Here is a 22,870-nt window from a genome sequence, read left to right as displayed (position 1 = left end):
AGAGGACGTGGCCTCCAGCTCCGGCTGAATACCGGGAGTTTGTTGGGAGAAAATTTCTGCCGGGAGGTTATCGGGAGAGGCGCTGAATACCGGGAGTCTCCCGGTAAAACCGGGAGGGTTGGCAAGTATGAAGTAACCCCAAAGATAGCAAATGGTAAAAAAGAGTGCACATCACATAAATAACCGGGACCTTCATGGTGCATTTCAGACTAACTAGCTAACTAAGTAGCAGCATTGTTTTAGAGCGGGAATGTAACTTTTCGTCAAACACAGACCTGGTGTAAAGTGGAGCTAATACATTTTACTACAAGCAGTGATGAATACTTACTTTCTTGAAAAAGTTTCTTATGTCCATTTTGCATCCATTCACGTTCTTGTTCTGCAGTACACCTGCAGGACCGCAAGCAAGGTCGCAGAGAAAATGCGGACTGGATTTTGAGTGATGTGGGCATTTTCTATACGAACAAGTCCAAGGACCGCGAGCAAGGTCGCAGAGAAAATGCGGACGGGATTTTGAGTGATGTGGGCATTTTCTATATGAACAAGTGGAATGGATTGGATACCGACGCACTAAACCTATATCTTACGCTATGAAGTCAGGGGAAACTGAGTGAATAATGACAGGTGATATGATTATTTATTTAAACTCCTATTCGGGCCACTTTATAATGAATATGTCTGCATGTATTTGTAAAAAATATATATATATATATATATATATATATATATATATATATATATATATTTATTTTTTTTTAACACCAAATTATTTAGGGGGCTTAAGAATATTTTAGGGGGGCTTGAGCCCCCCCTAAAATAGGCCTAACAACGGCAATGCCTGTGACAACAAATACCTTCAGGCCCGCAGTGGGAACACACCAAACTCCATGACATATACTATCATTGATCAGGCCCTATCCGTAGTGGTGGGCATAGGTCAGAGTGCATCAATGGTAACCGGGTTTTACATTACAATTCTACTGAAACTTTGATTCCTATTTTTGATGCTCAGTTCGCTAATCAGAATTAGCTACCACAGAGGCAACTAAGCAGCTAACTGTAATTCCATGTGGAGCCCCTTCTCTAAGTCAGTAATCCTCTATTGCGACAAATAAACTGCAGTTCTCAAGTACTGTTACAACTACAGGACTGTAGGACTGGCTAAACATGTTACACACAGAGGAAGAGCAAACAAGAGCAGGCAAGCTAATAGCTAAGCTAGAAATATGTGATTAGTACATTTTAGGAAGTGTAGATTGAAGCTCAAAGTAAGCAGCTATTAACAGGAAATTACTAAGTAGATTAATAAAAGTTAGACAGAGGATACCATAAGAGTTGGGCTGCTCTGTTGCTGTTAAACGACCACTACCAGGCATACATGACGTAAGACAGATCGATCCATGAAGTTCAGTTCAGTGCAGTTTATTCCTTTATGTGGCACATTTAAAAACTAATTGGCCAAGGTGCTATACAGACATAAGAAACACTGTGACAATAAATCGATAGTGTTAATACCATGGGTAAGATCAGTCTATCATCAATACTAGAGTGATAACCGTTATTTATGGTCCGTAAACTCCTACTTTTTAATTTTTTTGGGGCTCATGTTTCACATGCCTCTAGTAAATGTATCCTTGTCGCATCAGACCAATTTAATTGATGGTCAAGGTGGACCCATAAAATTGTTCACATTAAATCAAAAGCACTAAAACAATCATTCAGTCATCCATTTAGCGCGTTATGGACTCAACCTCATGATGGCGAAGAAACAACAAAATGCACACAACGCAGCCCCAAAGTCAAAGACAATCAACCCAGTCATTAAAAAAGAAAACATCTGCCGCACGAAAGCGAAATCCACCACTAGTGATGGGCCTCGAAAGACCAAAGGAGGAGAAGGACAAAGACGGCGCTCAATGACTTCTTTGGTAGGCCACAATACACCATGCTAAAGGCACTTTCTTTTGTTTAATTTGTGAATCAACATAAGCGCTTAAGTAAATATGTTATGTGTCAATGTGTGCACCTGCAGCTTATAGACTTGTGCTGCCAATATATGTACAAAATAATTATTAATCCAAATTAGATGGGTACAACTATATTTAGGTGCACACAATATTCCAAATTTATGTTATCGTTATGTTATTATTTTTTATGAGTTTTTCAAAATAAAGTGTACCTTTTGTAAAAGTGTACTTCTCTGGAAATAAACTATAACATGTATATTAAAGTTTAAAGAATGGATATTATTCCATCCATCCATCCATCTTCCTCCGCTTATCCGAGGTCGGGTCGCGGGGGCAGCAGCTTAAGCAGGGAAGCCCAGACTTTCTTCTCCCCAGCCACTTCGTCCAGCTCCTCCCGGGGGATCCCGAGGCGTTCCCAGGCCAGCCGGGAGACATAGTCTTCCCAACGTGTCCTGGGTCTTCCCCGTGGCCTCCTACCGGTCGGACGTGCCCTAAACACCTCCCTAGGGAGGCGTTCGGGTGGCATCCTGACCAGATGCCCGAACCACCTCATCTGGCTCCTCTCGATGTGGAGGAGCAGCGGCTTTACTTTGAGCTCCCCCCGGATGGCAGAGCTTCTCACCCTATCTCTAAGGGAGAGCCCCGCCACCCGGCGGAGGAAACTCATTTCGGCCGCTTGTACCCGTGATCTTGTCCTTTCGGTCATAACCCAAAGCTCATGACCATAGGTGAGGATGGGAACGTAGATCGACCGGTAAATTGAGAGCTTTGCCTTCCGGCTCAGCTCCTTCTTCACCACAACGGATCGATACAGCGTCCGCATTACTGAAGACGCCGCACCGATCCGCCTGTCGATCTCACGATCCACTCTTCCCTCACTCGTGAACAAGACTCCGAGGTACTTGAACTCCTCCACTTGGGGCAGGGTCTCCTCCGCAACCCGGAGATGGCACTCCACCCTTTTCCGGGCGAGAACCATGGATTCGGACTTGGAGGTGCTGATTCTCATCCCAGTCGCTTCACACTCAGCTGCGAACCGATCCAGCGAGAGCTGAAGATCCTGGCCAGATGAAGCCATCAGGACCACATCATCTGCAAAAAGCAGAGACCTAATCCTGCAGCCACCAAACCAGATCCCCTCAACGCCTGGTTGAAAAAAAAATGCTGCTTCTTAAAAGAATCGTTTTGTGCTGACGTAGAAGCTAGCTAGTTAGCGTTAACGGGTAATAATGTAGCACGCCGATCTGTTAGTACCCTAGAAAAATGTCACTATAACTTGGTTACTATACAGGTTAAGGAACGTAATTGAAGTATTGATGACGTTTTTTTAATACATGTTTAAAGTGATTAAGAGGTAGAATTGATTGTTCCAATTAGCTGCATTGCTACCCACCAAGAACAAGACGATTTTTACATCTTAGAAAACGGAGAAAAAAAACAGAAAACTTTTGTCTTCTTGTCTCTTATAAAGATTGTGAATGATAGGCAAAATTCCCTCACGGGCCCCACCTTAATATGAAAGTTTAATGTTAGTGCGGCCCGCAAGTTTTTAATGAATGGCGCTTGACAGCGTTGTGTGCGGAGCTGAAGGAATCTAACAATCACGGTGTGGTATAAGGCTCTCGACAATATTGAGGACGTGCCGTGATGGCACTGCCTTTAGTGTCCTCTAGAAACTGTCACCGCATCATCTTTTTCTCCATACTAACAACGTGCCGGCCCAGACACATGGGTATGGCTTCTGCAGTCACACGCAAGTTATTGCAAGACATACTTAAGGAACAGCCATACATATCACACTAAAGGTTGGTCATATTTTATTTTATTTATTTTTTAACACTGTTACAAATATGCACTACACTGTGAACTAGGGTTGGGTATCGTTTGAATTCGAACGATTCCGATTCCAATTCTTTGTTTCGATTCCGATTCCTGGCGGTTCTCGATTCCGATTCTTTTAAGAGGCAGGGTCAAAAAAAAGTTTAGAATATTTTAAATGAGCTAGCTAACCTACAGTCTTTCTGAATGAAATAGTCTGACATTCTCCATCAATTTTAATTCTATTAACTTTTTATGAACTTTACTATACATTCCTCACAGGGCTGTTTTCAACTAGAATATAAATATCAAATCTATGAACTTGAATATAAATATTATAAATTATGAATACATTTTCCCAGGGGTATACTTTCCTCAAGAGAGCTTTATTTTTGAAAACCTCATGAAAACACATTTACACACACAAGTGTATGATACTGCAGGTACTTAAAAATGTTACCGTGCTCCCACTGATGGGCTAACCTGGTGCAGAAAAGCAAATAAACAATAAGAAACAACTTGCAAAACCCAGTCCAGATTAGCAGCAGGTACAGTATAAAATCAGAGACAGTTCTTGTTTAGGAAAATGACCATATCCGCCTTCTCAGGCAGGATGCGTGAGCGTTCTGGACAGATAGTGTCTCCTGCTGTGGAAAATACACGTTCGCTGGGTGTGGAAGAAGCTTGAATGCATAAATAGGAGAAAGCGCGATCTGACAGCAAAGGATTTTTTTTGTTGTTGGTTCCACCGGACCATCACCATGCAGCAGGGTCGTCAGACAAAAGTATCGGTGGAACGTCCTGTTACATCTGCAGCTCTCTCTCCACTCGTTTCTTGATGGACATGGAGCTCTGTTATTTCGCGGTTATTTCAATTTTTTTTGTAAAGTAAAGCCACACTTTCGACCGCCGACGCCCGCTATCCATGCTTGAGCTTGACTGACTCGCTCGGCTATGCTAACACTTCCGGCGGTGGGCGCTTCTTCGTTGGTGCTCAGCGGCTTCTTCTTCCGGTTCGGCGGACATTTTTTTTTTTTTTTTCCCCGGTCGGCGGACTGGGTATCGAAAATAGGAATCGAAATTTAAACTTTTGAACGATTCCGGGAGAATCGGAAAGTTAGTCCCGGTTCCAATCGATACTCGATACTCGATACTCGATACCCAACCCTACTGTGAACCCACACCAAACAAGAATGACAAACACATTTCGGGAGAACATCCGCAACTAAACACAACATAAACGCAACAGAACAAATACCTAGAATCCTTTGCAGCCCTAACTCTTCCGGGCTACAAAAACACCCCCCCCCCCAAGGTCTCAAGGTTGGCAAGTATGCATTGACATAATTTGCGTGATGCAAGCAGAGAAACATTTTGCCGCTTTTCCACGACACCCGCCCACGCTCTTCCTCCCTCCCTCCCTGCCTCCCTCGCTCGCCCGCCTGCTCGCTCCCGCCCCCATTGTAAACAGTCCGGGCGGGGAAGACGAGCGCTCCGGTAGCTTCCAAAGCACTCCGCCGAAGGACCGAGCGACAATACAAAAGTGTGGTGCACTGGACCCCAGCGCTGATACTCCGACAGAGAGTCGTTGGGCGAATCAGACGTGTAACACGTTAGTGGTGATGTTAGCCCGTTCGGGGCTAATTGTGCTACCGTAACTGTAAACTCCACGGCGAGCCGCACCCCTCCCGTTGGCTCCAGACAGAGACGATTTTTGATGCAATATTTCTTTGTTGAGCACAGGGGCACCCCGACGTGTCTTATTTCATTTCATTTCATTTTTATTTATCTCCTTCATTGATGTGCATCTTTGATCGATAGACAATTATACCTCAATTATTCAATTATACATTTACACACCAATGCCTGAGAAGGAGCAGGATGAAGAAAAATCTTATATTTTCTTGCCCCCTTCAACATAATACGTAGTCTTACTTAATGATATCATATAAACCAACAATTACATGCAAATATAACGAAAACAAACAAAAAAACACACAAAAAAAGTCAAGAGCAAAACCTAATGAAGTACAAACCGAACAAAACAAACAAAAAAAGTAAAATACACCTCACGGGATGATACAAAACAAATACAAAACCAGGCAAAAAATAAGTAAAATAATAAATATAAAGCACAATGTAAACACTTATGGCTGTACATATGATCTTATTGTTCTGTCGTTATATATTTTTTCAATTGGAATATATTTTTACAATCTTTTATCTCATTGTAAAGAAAATTCCATAGTTTATCCCCCACCACTGATATACACATTTGTTTTAAAGTTGTCCTTCTTCTATGCTCTTCATTCTCACAAGTGATGACAAACATTTTTTGTAAATTTGCTGGTAATGTTTTACTTTTAGCCTTAAACATGACACAATGTCTGTAACTTTCCTAGCTCCTGTAATTTCAATAAACCCAAATTAATCAATAATATGTTAGTGTGTTCTAAGTAATCTACTTTATGAATAATCCTTATAGCTCTTTTCTGTAGTTGATACAGAGAAAGTTGCGGTGCACAAGGAATACAATTTGAAACGTCATTATACAACTAGACATGCTGAGGAGTATGCAAAATACCAGGGAGATGAGAGCGTGAACCGGGTTGCAAATTTTAAAACCAGTCTACTGAGGCAACAAGATTTCGTCAAGAAAGCAAGCAAAAAGAGCAATGCAGCAGTCAAAGCTAGCTACATGGTGAGTGAGATGGTTGCTAGGGTGGGAAAGTCATTCAAAGAAGGTGAATTCATTAAAAAGTGTATGTTAGATTTTTTTTAAGAAATATTTTCTTGCGGCCCAGCCTCACCCAGTTTCTGCATCCAGTGGCCCCCAGGTAAATTGAATTTGAGACCCCTGCTATAAATCAATATATTGATCAATCGTTACACCTCTACTACTTCGCCAAATGAAAAATTCTTAAAGGGGAACTGTACTTTTTGGGGAATTTTGCCTATCGTTCACAATCATTACGAGAAACAAGAAAAGTTTTTAGTTTTTTTTTGCTTTCTAACATATAAAAATCGGCTCGTTCTAGGTAGCTAATGGGAAAAAACAATTCTACCTCGAAATCACTTTAAATATGCATTCAAAAATTGTCACCAATACTTCATTTACATTCCGTAACCCGTATAATAACCAAGCTGTAGCGACAATGTTATTGTAAGAGCAAACACTGAAGAAATATTTTTCAATCTTAGTAACACATAGGCGTGCTATGGTATTAATCGTAGAAGCTAACTACCACATGAGATAGGCTAGCTTCTAAAACAACACAAAACGCGTTTGAGTTTGTAATGCACAACTCTGCGATACGACACCAATTTGTACTGACTGAAAAACATGAAAACAGTCATATTACACTATCAGTATTAGCCCATATTTCATGTTTTGTTTGTACACAGCTGAGCAAGCCAAACAGGGCATGTACTGTAGTTGTAATAACATGCATGGCGTGCTGTGTGTGTCATGATCGGGTAAGCAATCCATATATGTCGAAATAGATTGTCTCCAAGTTCCATATTTATAGTGTCAAATTGCTTTCATCCCCCTCTCCTGGCTTCCGTCTGCTCCAGCATCTCACTCTTCCTTCATGCTCGCTTCTATAAGCAGCGATATATTTAGCTTCAAAAGTATAGTCAGTAAATGAACATATGTATTTGTAAACGCTCTGAAATGGGAAAGGGGTAGGATTAAATAAGCTTTGCTTCTTCCTACTCCTTTTCGGACATGCTGTAAAGAGAAATTATATGAAATGATGTGTGATGTATTATACTGGAAGTGTGTTCATGTTTGAAAAAAATGTAACTCAATCAATCATCACCATCTTTCCGTGCAGAGTGCGTTTCTATGAGCCAACCCACGTTACGCAAAAACCATGTTACGCATAAATCATACAACCTAAAACCATGTCAGTACACGAAGTAGAAAATCATTACATGTAATACATTATATTGTGCCAAGCAAATACTAACCCATATGTGTTTGATGCACATGCAGTACCAGAAATCGCAATTAGCCGTGCTAATGTTGGAACGCATTTCCTCAGCGTATCAGCATAATGAGAACGAAATAGGTACTGACACTACCCATATCCACATATATACTTTTCCCTGTCAGTTAGATGACACATCGACATACAGGCTAACGGGCATATATTTCCCACATTAGGCTATATGTTGATGTGTCATTGCTTAGCTTTGTTAGACAAGATCATAGACTGTATTGGACAATATAGTTTACATATGAAATGTCCATTTCCATTCATTACAAGTAATAAGAACATGTAAATGCCTGACTTACCTATCAAGGAGGAAATTAGCAAGTTTGGCGTCAGATGAAAGAATCTTCTCCACCTTCAATTGTCTCCATCTTTCAAAGGCATCCCCGACACAAATCCTCTTTTGTTCCTGGCTTTGTCATGAATATGTTCAGAATCGTAACGACGCCTTTTAGATTTACTAAGGTCTGACATGTTTAGTAACTTTACCAGTGGCAGAAGCCAGACGAAGAAAGCGGTGCGTAACTGGCAACCTGGATGTGACACACTCACAGACTTTCTAATTGGTCAAACGGTGGAGGGCGGGGCATCGAAATGAAAACAATAACAAGATTTCGGGGCTGTAATTTTGAAATGAGCATATCCCGGCTGAACTACTGTTATCTGTTATAAAGGTATTAGAAAATAACATGATTTATTAATGCCTTTTGACGTATCAGGGCCATTGAATGATGACTTGACATGCAATTATTACATATGGCACCTTTAATTTGTACTTGAGGCACATGAAATAGTGTTTTTGTCTACAATAATGTTTCTTCTACAAAAGAAATAATTTTGAATGTGTTTTGTGTGTTTTTTTTTAATAATAAAACTTAGTTAAAAGATTTTAATATAATTACAAATTCCAAAAAACTGTAGTTCCCCTTTAAACGCCTACTGAAATGATTTTTATTTATTTAAACGGGAATAGCAGATCCATTCTATGTGTCATACTTGATCATTTTGCGATATTGCCATATTTTTGCTGAAAGGATTTAGTAGAGAAAATCGACGATAAAGTTCGCAGCTTTTGCTCGCTGATAAAAAAAAGCCTTGCCTGTACCGGAAGTAGCGTGACGTCACAGGAGCTAGGATTCCTCACAATTCCCCATTGTTTACAATGGAGCGAGAGAGATTCGGACCGAGAAAGTGATGATTACCCCATTAATTTGAGCGAGGATGAAAGATTCGTAGATGAGGAACGTTACAGTGAATGACTTGAGAGGCAGCGATGGACGCATCTTTTTTCGCTCTGACCGTAACTTAGGTACAAGCTGGCTCATTGGATTCCACACTCTCCTTTTTCTATTGTAGATCACAGATTTGTATTTTAAACCACCTCGGATACTATATCCTCTTGAAAATGAGAGTCGAGAACGCAAAATGGACATTCAGTGCCTTTTATCTCCACGACAATACATCGGCGAAATGCTTTAGCTACGAGCTAACGTGATAGCATCTTGCTTTAACTGCATATAGAAACAAAAGAAATAAACCCCTGACTGGAAGGATAGATAGAAAATCAACAATACTATTAAACCGTGGACATGTAAATACACGGTTAATGCTTTCCAGGCTGGCGAAGGTTAACAATGCTGTGCTAACGAAGCCATTGAAGCTAACTTAGCAACCGGACTGCACAGAGCTATGCTAAAAACATTAGCTCTCCACCTACGCCAGCCAGCCCTCATTTGCTCATCAACACCCGTGCTCACCTGCGTTCCAGCGATCGGCAGAAGGACGAAGGACTTCACCCGATGCGTTTGGCGGCCCGGAGACGTAGGAAGTCAAGGTGAGGTCGGCGGCTAGCGCGGCTAGCGCTCCAACAAAGTCCTCCTGGTTGTGTTGCTGTAGTCCGCTGCTAATACACTGATCCCACCTACAACTGTCTTCTTTGCAGCCTTAATTGTTCATTAAAAAAATTGCAAAAGATGTCCACAATACTGTGGAATTATGAAATGAAAACAGAGCTTTTTGTATAGGATTCTACGGGGTACCATAACTTCCGTTACTCGGACTTCGTCACGCGCATACGTCATCATACCGCGATGTTTCACCCGGATATTTCCCGGGAAGTTTTAAATGTCACTTTATAAGTTAACCCGGCCGTATTGGCATGTGTTGCAATGTTAAGATTTCATCATTGATATATAAACTATCAGACTGCGTGGTCGGTAGTAGTGGCTTTCAGTAGGCCTTTAATGGCCAATACAACAAACATTTTCTCCATGCAGCTATCCCTACAGTATGTAACAAAATGGACTGGCTTTAAAATCTTCCATAACATTCAATCTAAATGTATGGCCGTGTGATAAAAGATATCCTTACACATCTTCCTAACAGCCATGTCAAACCCTCTCAAACATAAAATGTGACCCAAGAGCACAAAGCACCTGTTCCCTGCAGCCACGTCTCTCTCACACACCAGTGTCACTTAATACAGGTTATTAGGTCACACACCAAAAAGAGCTGTACCACCTGCAACCGTCTTGGTCCAGAATGATCACCCGAAACCTTTGAACGCCTAACACCATGTTGCCTCAGTCTCTGTGAAAATCTGTACCCATAATTAGACTCTATATTCAGAGTACCCCGATGAGATCATCCGAGAACATGTGTGAATGTTCAGACAACAACACAAATAAACAAGTGATTATGCCACACGCAAGACTCCAGCTGAGGGTATTTGTTGAACGTTGCTCCAAATCTGTATACAAAGTAAGTAACAAAATGGACCTCCTCCTCCTCCCGTTATCTTTCGGGGCAGATAAAGAGGGAGGTGGACAGCTCCCGACAGCTGGCGTGAGTGTGCTTACATTTTCAGATTGCCGAGTGCGAATGGCATCCACAGATGTTTGTCTTATGTCCTGCGAGGCTGTACAGTCACCGACTGTTTGCATGAGAGAGCAGTTCACAAGGCCAACTGGCCGTCTCAAGGCTCCTCAGCGCTTCATTAAAACATCACAAGCCTCTTTCCCCCCTCTAGTGCAGCCCCACTGGCTCCCATGTTCATTCTTCATACTCAGCTTTTAAACAGCAGGATAGGGGCTTTTATAAGTGATACTGACAGAAAAGTGACATTAAAAACATGGTAAAAACGAAAAAATGAGCAACAGAGTGAAACACTGACAGATTTATCTTTTCGAGGGGAAGCGTGTTGAGTATTGTTCTTTGAGCCAGCGCATCTGGACCGCATATATAACACCTCCTCTCGTCTCAATCTGGGATTAGTGCAAAGTATTCTTCGGTCAATTTGGTTAAAAATGGACAAAAAATCCATCTTCTAATTCAGAATTTGTGACTGGTGGAAGACACTTTGGGCCTGATGCTCTGGGGTCAACAAGTTGGAGAACTAAATATCTGTATAGTATAGAATAGTGATGTAACTAGGGCTGGGCGATATATCGAATATACTCGATATATCACGGGTTTGTCTCTGTGCGATATAGAAAATGACTATATCGTGTTATCGAGTATGCGTTCTCACGCAGTTGCTTTTAGCTGCGGGCATTACACTACAGGCTCTTCTCACTCTTTCTTGTCTCTCCTTCTCACAGAGACCTAAAACAAGCGCACCTTCTTACATACGTCACATACTGTTGCGCGTGCAACGTCATACGCCCTCGCCGAGCAGAGAGATAGCGGAATGGGTATCGTTAGCTGTGGTGCTAGCGGTGCGGTGCGAGTGGTAATACGAGAGAAAGAAGGTGCGAGTCTGGTAACAAATGGAGGAAGAATTAATTCCCAAGAAAAACAGCATGGGTTCCATCGTCTGCCGTTGGTTTGACTTCAAGCGGGAAGATGTTGAACAGACAACCGTAATCAATAAAGTACTTTCTATTCTATTCTAATATGTCAAGTATGCGGCAAAAGCGTTTCTACAAGAAATAGCATTACTGCTAATTTGTAGCATCATTTGAAAAGAGAATGAGGAGTGCTTGAAACTCTGCATGTCAACATCTCCGTTCGGTGCCACAAAATGCCGAAGCAACCATTTCCAGATCAACACCGTATGAAAAAAATAGTCAACAACAGAAGGAGATAACGTCTGCAGTAACCTACCACATGGCGAAGGACATACACTATTTGGTTTCCTATTATGCAGCTAATTTTTATTTGACAGTTATTGAAATATCTTGTGTGACATCATGCACAAAAGTGCACTATATTGCACTTTTTATTCTGTACAAAAAGTGCACTTTAATTTTGTGTTGTTTTCATATGTCATTTTAGTGACATCATGCACAAAAGAACAGTTATAACTTGTTTTAAAATGTCTCTGACAATCTTGCATTTACAGTTTTGAAATGACATGAATGTTTGTGCCACTGCTTAATAACTGTTTAATAAATACAATTTTGGTAAATTGACTTAGTTGTGATTTCCCTCTCTGCATGAACGTTTAAAATTAGCATATATTAATGCAGCATGAACAAGAATATTTTAATGTAGACACATAGAATCGTCATACTGCTGTGATTATATGTATCAAGTGTTCATTCAAGGCTAAGGCAAAATATCGAGATATATATCGTGTATCGTGACATGGCCTAAAAATATTGAGATATTAATAAAAGGCCAAATCGCCCAGCCCTACGCCAACCCCACTCTCCCGGCTTTCATCTGCACGAACGTTTCCCCCTCTGTTTGTGCTCGCTCTTATAACCAGCAGTTCATTCTCTGTATATTCAGGTTCTAAAAAATAAGGTATAATAATCCTCATTTGTCCCCAAAAAATAGCCATCTTAACCATCTACTACGAAGTCTGCCATGATTAGAACACACACACATGTTTCTTGCCGGAAGTAGAACACACATTTGTTGCCGGAAGTCAAAGGAGTGTTGCTATGGAAACGGAAATACATGGGCCAAAAAATAAGTTCCAGTAATGCATAAAATGACCAAAATATTGTAAATATTGTATGTATTACATATTGTTATGAACATGTTTCTTACTACATCATATACATACTTGGAGCGTGTATATAAAACGTTAATGGAGGGTTTTTGGAGCGCTTTGAAGGCTACAATGGTGACTCCCTTTAGCCACATATTGCAAGCGTTTTTTATCGACATGTGTTTTTGTCTTTCATAATGGTTGTGAACGATAGAAACCATTCCAAAAAAGTGCAGTTCCCTTTTAAGTGAGCAAAATAGAGAGTGGTATTTCAAAACGGAAACTTTCATCATGGATATGCAGAATATATGCTGATGATCAGAACGCCCACTCCTGAGAGGAGATGCAAATATGATTATTCAGCATGCACAATGTGATTTATCAAAGCTCAAACTGTTCTGCGGACGTTATTCAACATCTTTATTTAGCGAGTATGTGCAAACTGACACAGATACAGACACAGCTGTGAGAAAGGAGGGGACTGGGCTGCCAAAACAGCTGGACAGAGAATCTTTCGCCCTATGTGTGTGCCAACATATATGGACTGTTAGAAATAAAAAAAACATATTGTCTATTTAGCAATATCATTTTATAATTTTATAGCTGCTGGATGACTTAAGGGGCTGATTGAAACAAATCCAATCGATGTGTTTTGGTGTCTGCCGGCGTTTTTCTTTTTTAATGATGTTCATCTTTTTATTTAGGAAATATATATCTCCTATATGAAAAAACGTCTTCTAATATACATTTTCTTGCATTTGCATCATTCCAGATGCAGATGCTGCAGTGTTGTGATGGTCCACCACCTCACTGCACACCGCACAGTCAGCGAGCAAAAAACTGTTCTCTAGATTGTGATTCTATATTGCAGAAAAGGTGTTACAGAATATAGATGTGTACTGCTTGTTCAACATTGCAAAACTTAAAGGCTGATGAGTACAATAACATGAATGTTTAGTAAATTAGTCTTTCCATGGACACATAATGACGGCAGTACACGCAAAATACTTATTTAAATAGTTATCAATTGTACATGCAGTCTTGGTAGAGCACACGCAACAAGCCCAATAAGAGTAGACGCAAATTTGTAGTTTTCACACACTGTTTAGCATGTGGTATTTGTATCTTAGTAGATCAGGCCCTAGTTTCAATATGACCAATGAAAAGCTGTTTTCTTAAGTTCACCAACTTGCCAATCTCGCCTTATAAACATGGATTTTTCGATTCAATCTTTGAGTTCCTTATTATTAAAACACATAACATGCCAGACTAGAAGTGTATTCTTCTATATTTCTATAAGTTGTGTCTTCTTCACTTACAGTACATAGATAGATACATTTGTAGTCTATTGCAGTTGTTTTTCTACCATTATGATGACTATCACAATTTAAAGGCCTACTGAATTTTTTTTTTTAAATTTAAACGGGAATAGCAGATCCATTCTATGTGTCATACTTGATCATTTCGCGATATTGCCATATTTTTGCTGAAAGGATTTAGTAGAGAAAATCGACAATAAAGTTCGCAACTTTTGCTCGCTGATAAAAAAAAGCCTTGCCTGTACCGGAAGTAGCGTGACGTCACAGGAGCTAGTATTCCTCACAATTCCCCATTGTTTACAATGGAGCGAGAGAGATTCGGACCGAGAAAGTGACGATTACCCCATTAATTTGAGCGAGGATGAAAGATTCGTAGATGAGGAACGTTACAGTGAAGGACTTGAGAGGCAGTGATGGACGTATCTTTTTTCGCTCTGACCGTAACTTAGGTACAAGCTGGCTCATTGGATTCCACACTCTCCTTTTTTTATTGTGGATCACGGATTTGTATTTTAAACCACCTCGGATACTATATCCTCTTGAAAATGGGAGTCGAGCACGCGAAATGGACATTTAAAGTGACTTTTATCTCCAAGACAATACATCGGTGACACACTTAGCTACTGAGCTAACGTGCTAGCATCGTTCTCAAATGAAGATAGAAACTAAATAAATAAACCCCTGACTGGAAGGATAGACAGAAGACCAACAATAATATTAAACCATGTACATGTAACTACACGGTTAAAAATTCTCAGCCTGGTAAGGCTTAACTATGCTGTTGCTAACGACGCTAAGGCTAATTTAGCAACTTAGCAACCGGACCTCACAGAACTATGTACTCTCTCCTTTTTCTATTGTGGATCACGGATTTGTATTTTAAACCACCTCGGATACTATATCCTCTTGAAAATGAGAGTCGAGCACGCGAAATGGACATTTAAAGTGACTTTTATCTCCAAGACAATACATCGGTGACACACTTAGCTACTGAGCTAACGTGCTAGCGTCGTTCTCAAATGAAGATAGAAACAAAATAAATAAACCCCTGACTGGAAGGATAGACAGAAGACCAGCAATAATATTAAACCATGTACATGTAACTACACGGTTAAAAATTCTCAGCCTGGTAAGGCTAAACTATGCTGTTGCTAACGACGCTAAGGCTAATTTAGCAACTTAGCAACCGGACCTCGCAGAACTATGATAAAACATTAGCGCTCCACCTACGCCAGCCAGCCCTCATATTCCCATCAACAGCCGTGCTCACCTGCATTCCAGCGATCAACGGCGCGACGAAGGACTTAATCCGTGGGTTTGGCGGCAAGCATCGGCTAGGCGTCAGGGTAAGTAGTCCTTGTTGTGTTGCTGTAGGTATTGTAATGCCCCGCAGAGGAGAAGGAGTCACACAGACGAGGATGCGCTGCTCAATCGCTTTATTAACAAGCGGTAACTGGTTGTACTTCAAAAAGTAACGCACACACATACACGAGCTGCTGTTAGCCAAAACTCACGCTCACACACACTCAAGTTCTCCGCCAACTCACTCGCGCATGCGCGTTCCCCAAACCCTTAAAGACACAGTACACTAATGCAAATATCACAGATATTACAGTATTGTACTTAGCCGCTAAGACACCGATCGATCCCACCTACAACGTTCTTCTTTGCAGTCTCCATTGTTCATTAAACAAATTGCAAAAGATTCACCAACACAGATGTCCAGAATACTGTGGAATTTTGTCGAAAAAAACAAGAGGCTTTTCTATCGGGTCCGATGGGGTCCAACCACTTCCGTTGCTTTTGTGACGTCACGCGCATAAATCATATCCAAAGGAGTTTTTCAACCGGAAGTGTGGCGGGAATTTTAAAATTGCACTTTATAAGTTAACCCGGCCGTATTGGCATGTGTTGCAATGTTAAGATTTCATCATTGATATATAAACTATCAGACTGCGTGGTTGGTAGTAGTGGGTTTCAGTAGGCCTTTAAGGCTGCAGGTATTTAATTTTTTAGTCATCGAGTAATCAGTCAATTACTTTGTTCGAGTAATTGCTTAATCGGATAAAATACACTTTATAGCCTTAATGTGTATTTATAGAACATAGTTTAACTAAACTAAGGAAGGAATTAATCTTAAACCTGCTCAGTGGCCTTGTGGTTAGAGTGTCTGCCCTGAGATCGGGAGGTCGTGAGTTCAAACCCCAGCCGAGTCATACCAAAGACTATAAAATTGCGACCCATTACCTCCCTGCTTGGCACTCAGCATCAAGGGTTGGATCTGGGGGTTAAATCACCAAAATGATTTCTGAGTGCGGCCACCGCTGTTGCTCACTGCTCCCCTCACCTCACAGGGGGTGGAATAAGAGGATGGGTCAATTGCAGAGGGTAATTTCACCACACCTAGTGTGTGTGTGACTGTCAGTGGTACTTTAATTCTTAACTTTAAACTAATGATTGCACATCATTAATTGCACCTTTAACATGTGTTCATTAATCAAACTTTTAAAAAAAACACACAAGTCACAGCACCCACACACCACTGCTCTAATGTGTGCTCTATTGCAGAACTATGTCTATGTACTGTATGGAAACTATGTCTGCTTATTTCAAGTTCCGGGCACTTCATGGGGTTTGGATTGTATCAATGTTCATCAGTTGCACTTATTAAACGATTAATCGAAGCAATAGAATGAATATAAATCAAAGCTTTTTTCTAATCCAATTAATTGATTGCATCAAATAATCTTTGCAGCCCTAATCACAATTGCTGAATCATGATTATCATCAAAATATTACAATAATTCTCACTGGACTCAAGGATACTTTCGACAGATCCCCTCGCAAGTATTGAATGAATTAAGATGCTCAGACATTTCAAATGGCTTTGAAATATGACAAATATAGCGCAGCACATGGGAAGACTTCTGCTTCCTTAGAGAAATTGAATTTGTAAACTGTAGATATTGTTTCAAACGCAGAATGTTTGCATGCATAGTAACAAATGAAAGTAATCACTTAACGCCAAGAAAGCATCCAAATAGAATTTCAGCATTTACTATAGGACTTGTCCAGAGTGACGCAGCTGAGATAGGCTCCAGACCTCCGTGACCCCGAGAGGGATAAGCGGTAGAAAATTGATTTCTGGCATTTTGTACAGTGTCTTTTTGCATTACAAGGCTTTTTTTAAAAAAAACAAACCATCAACCAGTCTGTACAAGCCATTCAACACACTTCTGTCTCTCTATCTCATACAGAAAAATAAACGTGCGTTTCAACAATTTGTGCAGCAAGAGGGAGACACGCTCAGTCAAGCTTGAACAAACAAACACAGCGAACACAATGCTGGCTTGGGCCCCCAGACTCTCATAGTCTTCCCAAAGTCCTTATAGACATCTGTTGATAAATGTTCGTGTCATCTTAGTTCACCCAAGTGGCCTAAACCCTGCTTACACAAAACAATACTGCGGGAGCTTCACGCTCAAACCAAATACTGATCTCCAAAAGACAATAAGTGAATGAAACTGAAATTGATTGAAGTACAAAAAGCGTGAAACTGTGAGGCCACACGAGGACAAACATATTCTGCACTCTGTGGGAAAGCAGTTTGACGTAACAAAAATAAGTTATTGTAAATAACCAACCTGTCTTCCAGACTCTGGCGAGGTGGTTTGCAGTTCCCCATCTGAAGCCAGATGTCGCAGCCTCTCCGTGTCTTCCGCGCTGTGTCCCACCTGCACCATGGCCTTACAATCCACACATGAGCCCACCACCAGCGTCCTGCCGTCATCCACCACGAGTGTGCGAGTGCTGCGTGGTGCGTACAGGAAGACTGGCAGCCTGGCCACAGTGACCCTGCACATCTGCCCTTGCCTGCGCTGCTCCTGCCTGCAGAAGAAGCACACAAACGCCTCACAGGTGTACTGGCGGGCCCAAGGTGAGCTGGAGGAGCCAGAGGTGGAGGGCAGGGAGGGTGTGGAGCCACCTGGGCCCTTTCTTTCATGCTGGGCCCACTGAGCGTGCAGGTCATGGTAGCAGAGGCCGCAGGCTGACACCAGGCCTGTGGCGTCAACCGGCTTGGCGCCGGGGGAGGGGGGGTGGACTGTGAGGAAAGGGAAGAAGGGCTCCTTCTCGCCGCAGCGTCTGGTTGGGTTGACGTGGAGCTGGTGCTCTCCTCCGGCAGGTAACTCCGCTCCACAAAGGTAGCAAACAGACAAGGAGCTATCTGAAGAAGCGCCACTACGGGAACGAACAGATCCGAACGCTTCGATGGCGTTGACGGAATGGTACCTGACCAGGAAGGAGCTGATGGAGGTGATGAGGTCCTCGGTGAGACTGAGGCGATATGCGCTCCAGATGTCCTCCAGGATTAAAAAGCATTGTGAACAGCTGTGCACGCACCCGTTCCTCAGCGGCTGGGCGTTGGGTGGGCATGGAAGCATGTTGATGAAGGGGAAATACATCACAGCACGAGATTTACCCACACCAGCCTGAGCATGCACTACTTTCTTATCCCCCTGACATTCCCGCCCGCAGAGGAAACAGGCCTCGCGGGGACCCTTGTTGTCGCTCTCCATCGGTTTCTCCGGCAGGGCGGATTGCCGGATTGCGGCCGGGTTGAGCGGGACAACGTAGAGGCGTTGGAGCACAGGAACATCCGCCTGTTGGAAGTCGTGCCACTGCTGCATGAGGGAGGCGTGACAGCTGCCACACACCAGGGTGGCACCTGCCGGGCTGATGGGTAAGGCCCCTGGTGGGGGGGCATGGAGCCACAGAAAGGGGAAGAAAGGCTCCCCGTGCTCAGTCTCCTGCTTCTGAACACTGACTTTATAACTCCCGTTCCGACTGAAAGTATTCCCACAGATGAAGCAAGTACGTCCTTCTGCGGAGTTGTGCGGCTGTGCAAACTTTAGGGTCAAAAGGTCCCTGGTAGACCCTTTGCCGTTTATACCGCCAAGCATGTCCCTGCAGCCATCATCGCCGGTGATGTTAATCTCATCTTCATCGGAGTTGTGGACATCTCTGTTACCTTTGGAGTTGACAGTGGAGGGACACACTGTCCCACTCCCCTCCTCCTGCAGCCACAACCTGTTCCGCATAACGACCAGGTTGTCTTGCACAGGTGTGTCGGGGAAAGGGCTGTCATAGGTCCTCCCCTGGAACTTCGACAAATGATACGATGACGTCGTTTTAACGGCCCGTCTTGTAGGCGGAACACTCTCCGGTTTGGGTGACCCTTGCGCTGCGTAAAGCCCCGCCGAGAAGCGGGGGAGCGTCCTCGGCGAACTGGGGCTGTTTTTAACGCTGTTCTTCCTGCTACTGTCCCTCGGCGACTTGCCAGGTGCCCTCGGACACTTGTCCTTGCCCGCAGCGCCTCTCTCCACCACCTCCATCTCCTGGTCGGACATGTTATCGGAAAAAGACGAGAAGTCGGACTCAGCGCCGCCGTCGTAATTGTGGCTCCCGGTGCTGATCCTCCGCTCCAGCTCGTAGGAGATGTTCCATTCCTGCGGGACCCGGCGAGAGTCGCACTGGTAGGGACGTTTGAGCCAATACATGCGCTTCTCGATGGGCGTCCTGCTCCGCTCGAAGGAGTTCCACTGCTCGGCCAGGAAGCAGTGACACACGGCGCACACCCGCGTGTAACCATCCGGGCTGAGCTCGCTCGCACCCGGGGCTGGCTCCTGGTTCTGGAGGAAGGGGAAAAACGGCAGTCTCTCCTTTTGGTAGCTCACTTGTAACCGCAGCTCTTTCCCCGCCGTCACGCCGCTGCCACATATAAAACAATGGACCAGTGCGCCCAGGCCGTTGCGGTCCGTCCTGGAAGTGTTGCCCGGCAAAAGGCTGTCCTCGCCGGGCATAGCCGCTGCCATGAGTCGGTGCTTCCTGGATAAGAGCGCCAGCTCCTTGCTGCGAGGGGAATGCATTGTGTTAGAAGGTGAACAGCCAACACAAGGCTACATGGTCCATGTCCTCCTCATGCACACGTCTTTATCTGCACGTTCAAGCAATGCATTCCAGTCGGACGATAGTAACTTTTTATCTCCCACGAGTGAATCCACTTTAAAACGACAGAACTCCTGCAGCTTGTGATCCACATGTTGCTTCGCGCGTCGGACATTGGAAGAACATGACTTCTGCAGCCTGCTCTGCAAAGTTTGGCGGCGTCGTCGCTCCCACTGTACTCCGCGCCATCCCAGGTCCACGCACCAGCTGAGACACCCCCCACCCCCAAAGGCAACCCCCACACGCAAGACCCCCACCACCCGTCACCGAGAGTCGTCCCCCTCCAGTCCTAACACGCACGCTTATGAGTTGACTCATGCGATATTAGTCAACACTCACCACGCGTGGAATTTCCACTAAACGGGCATGATTCATTTCAAATGGGAAGTCGCTTCCCAGGGTCTATAAAGCGAGTCAAGTTATTCATTGTGATGTTCTGGCTCAATATGACGATAGAGACAATATATGTATAACTATACTAGAGGAAAGATCCCATGCAACTTGAGGAAATAATAGTTATATATTATGATTATTGTTATTATGATTTTGGCTCTTTGAAGGGAAACCCTTATTGGCAGCAGTAATAGGATAAAAATGTGGATAAGGATTATTTAAATTTACGCGCACTATTCTGATAGAATCGCAATAATTTAAATTGGTTGTGTTTTCATTGGAAACATATTCCATAGGGTGGTGCTATATCCTCATGCATGTTTTTACAGTCCCATGTCACATCACTATTTGGAATTTTCTCTCACCTAAAAACAAATTGGAGCAAAATTGAGCATTAACAATACCTAAAGAAATACATATGAATATAAATAAATGTAATACATACATTTGTAGTAGGTAAGAATAACTTGCATTTATGGATAAAACTATTTGAAAAAAACTAGACTACAAATTAGGACATAATTGTGAATACAAATGTGAATACAAAATTGCACTACCCTATCTGGTGTGTACGCTTCAACTATAATTTACACAACAGAAAAATGAACCAGAAAATGTAATCCAAAATGTAAAAAAAACTATTATATATACACACACATATATATATATATATATATATATATATATATATATATATATATATATATATATATATATATATATATATATATATATATATATATATATATATATATATATATATATATATATATATATATATATATATATATATATATATAAACAAACTAAAAATGTAATTATATATACATTATATATATATTTAAAAATAAAAAAAACATATACAAATACAAAATAATAAATAAGTACAATGTAATATATATATATATATAATAAATCCATATTACATTGTACTTATTTATTATTTTTGTATTTATATATGTTTGCATTATATATAAAAAATATATAATGTATATATAATTTTAAAAATGTTTTATATATATATATATTACATTGTATGTATTTATTATTTTGTAATCATATATGTTTTTTATCATCTAAAAATAAATATATATATAATGTATATATAATTTAAAAAATTGTTTATGTTTAAAAAAAAAAAATATATATATATATATATATACACACGTAGTATGCATGGATATATACAACTATATGTATTTTATTTTTTAAAACATTAATATATATACAAAAATATATACAAAAAAAAAAATCGCTGCCGTTGTTACCTTCCCTCTAATTTTTCATATGCTTGAGCAAACGCAAAAACTACCTTCATTCAGTGGAGCATGTGTGAGCAACGTCAGACATGCACATACACTGTGGCCACACCAGCAGCACACCAGTCCCAAACATGACTAAATAACAAGTGAAATGTTTTATTATTATAATCAAATGACGGTAGTCATTTTCATGGGATTATTTTGTAATATAAGTGTTTTGGCTTACTTACAATGACAATAACAAAAAATTGTGTTTTTCATGAGCTGTGTACTAGTGTTGTATGTCTGGGTGGGGGTCCTGCTTTGGAAATAATGTGTACCCCTTTCAGATATCGCATTTAGGTCCCACTAAAACATTCACATGTTGCACAATGAGATGTAAACATGGGATCATGTTTACATTCCTGTAACTTTCTGTTTGTAAAATATATCTTTATTAGTATGTATTTAATATAATAACATCACTAAATTAAGAAAAATAATTTTATTTTTCAGTAAAGAAGGGTTCTGTGAATGCGCATATGAAACTGGTGGGGTTCGGTACCTCCAACAAGGTTAAGAACCACTGGTTTAGAGTAAGGAGTTTCCAATTCAAGACTATGTAAATGTTTTGTCAGTCCATTAAAAAAATATCACAAAATCAATCATAGCTCTCTGGCATTTATTTGTAATCCTTAAAGCCATCACAGTGGATACCACTGTTTTGATAATAAACCTACAGTAACAACGCCGCCTCACAGTGTCCAAACTTGGTACTGCCTCACCATGATCAAGACTATTTTACTTTTTCATCACCTCAGGTGTAATTCATATTTCCAGTCAATACATGGTCTGAGGAGGAAATTACCTTGCAATCCCAACTAAAACAGTGTAAAGTTAGTGTTCTAATGTGCATCAGTATCAGTCCTCAAAGAGGAGTGGTATTTCGATGATGAGGTCATTGTGCACGCTGAAAATTACTCCACTCTCTCAGACCCTCCAAGCTGAGAAAGATTGTGAAGAGAGGGTGATTCACGCCGCTATGGAAAGCAAAAAGGGAGGAGACGAATGAGAATGCATCAGGTGGTTTGAATTTAAAAAAAACTAAACATATGTCTTGTTGAGTCATGTAAGATGTTGTCAGCAGGGGGTAATGATAGGGGCCAGACAGAAGAACAGACGCTGC

General features: G+C 41.6%; 1 protein-coding gene across 1 annotated transcript in view; it reads right to left on the bottom strand.

The window, feature by feature from the left end:
* gse1b (Gse1 coiled-coil protein b) overlaps positions 1-20,245 on the bottom strand; it is a 421,407-nt gene extending 401,162 nt beyond the window's left edge. The window contains exon 1 of the mRNA XM_062026964.1: positions 17,689-20,245. Within this exon, the coding sequence (XP_061882948.1) occupies positions 17,689-19,971 (2,283 nt within the window). The 5' untranslated portion in view covers positions 19,972-20,245. The remainder of the gene's footprint in view (positions 1-17,688) is intronic.
* Between the last annotated feature and the right edge of the window lie 2,625 nt (positions 20,246-22,870).

This window comes from Entelurus aequoreus, linkage group LG02 (assembly GCF_033978785.1).
Source record: "Entelurus aequoreus isolate RoL-2023_Sb linkage group LG02, RoL_Eaeq_v1.1, whole genome shotgun sequence".
In the NCBI taxonomy this organism is placed as follows: Eukaryota; Metazoa; Chordata; class Actinopteri; order Syngnathiformes; family Syngnathidae; genus Entelurus; species Entelurus aequoreus.
Note: the sequence above shows the minus strand (reverse complement) of the source record. Positions and strands in the feature narration are given on the sequence as shown.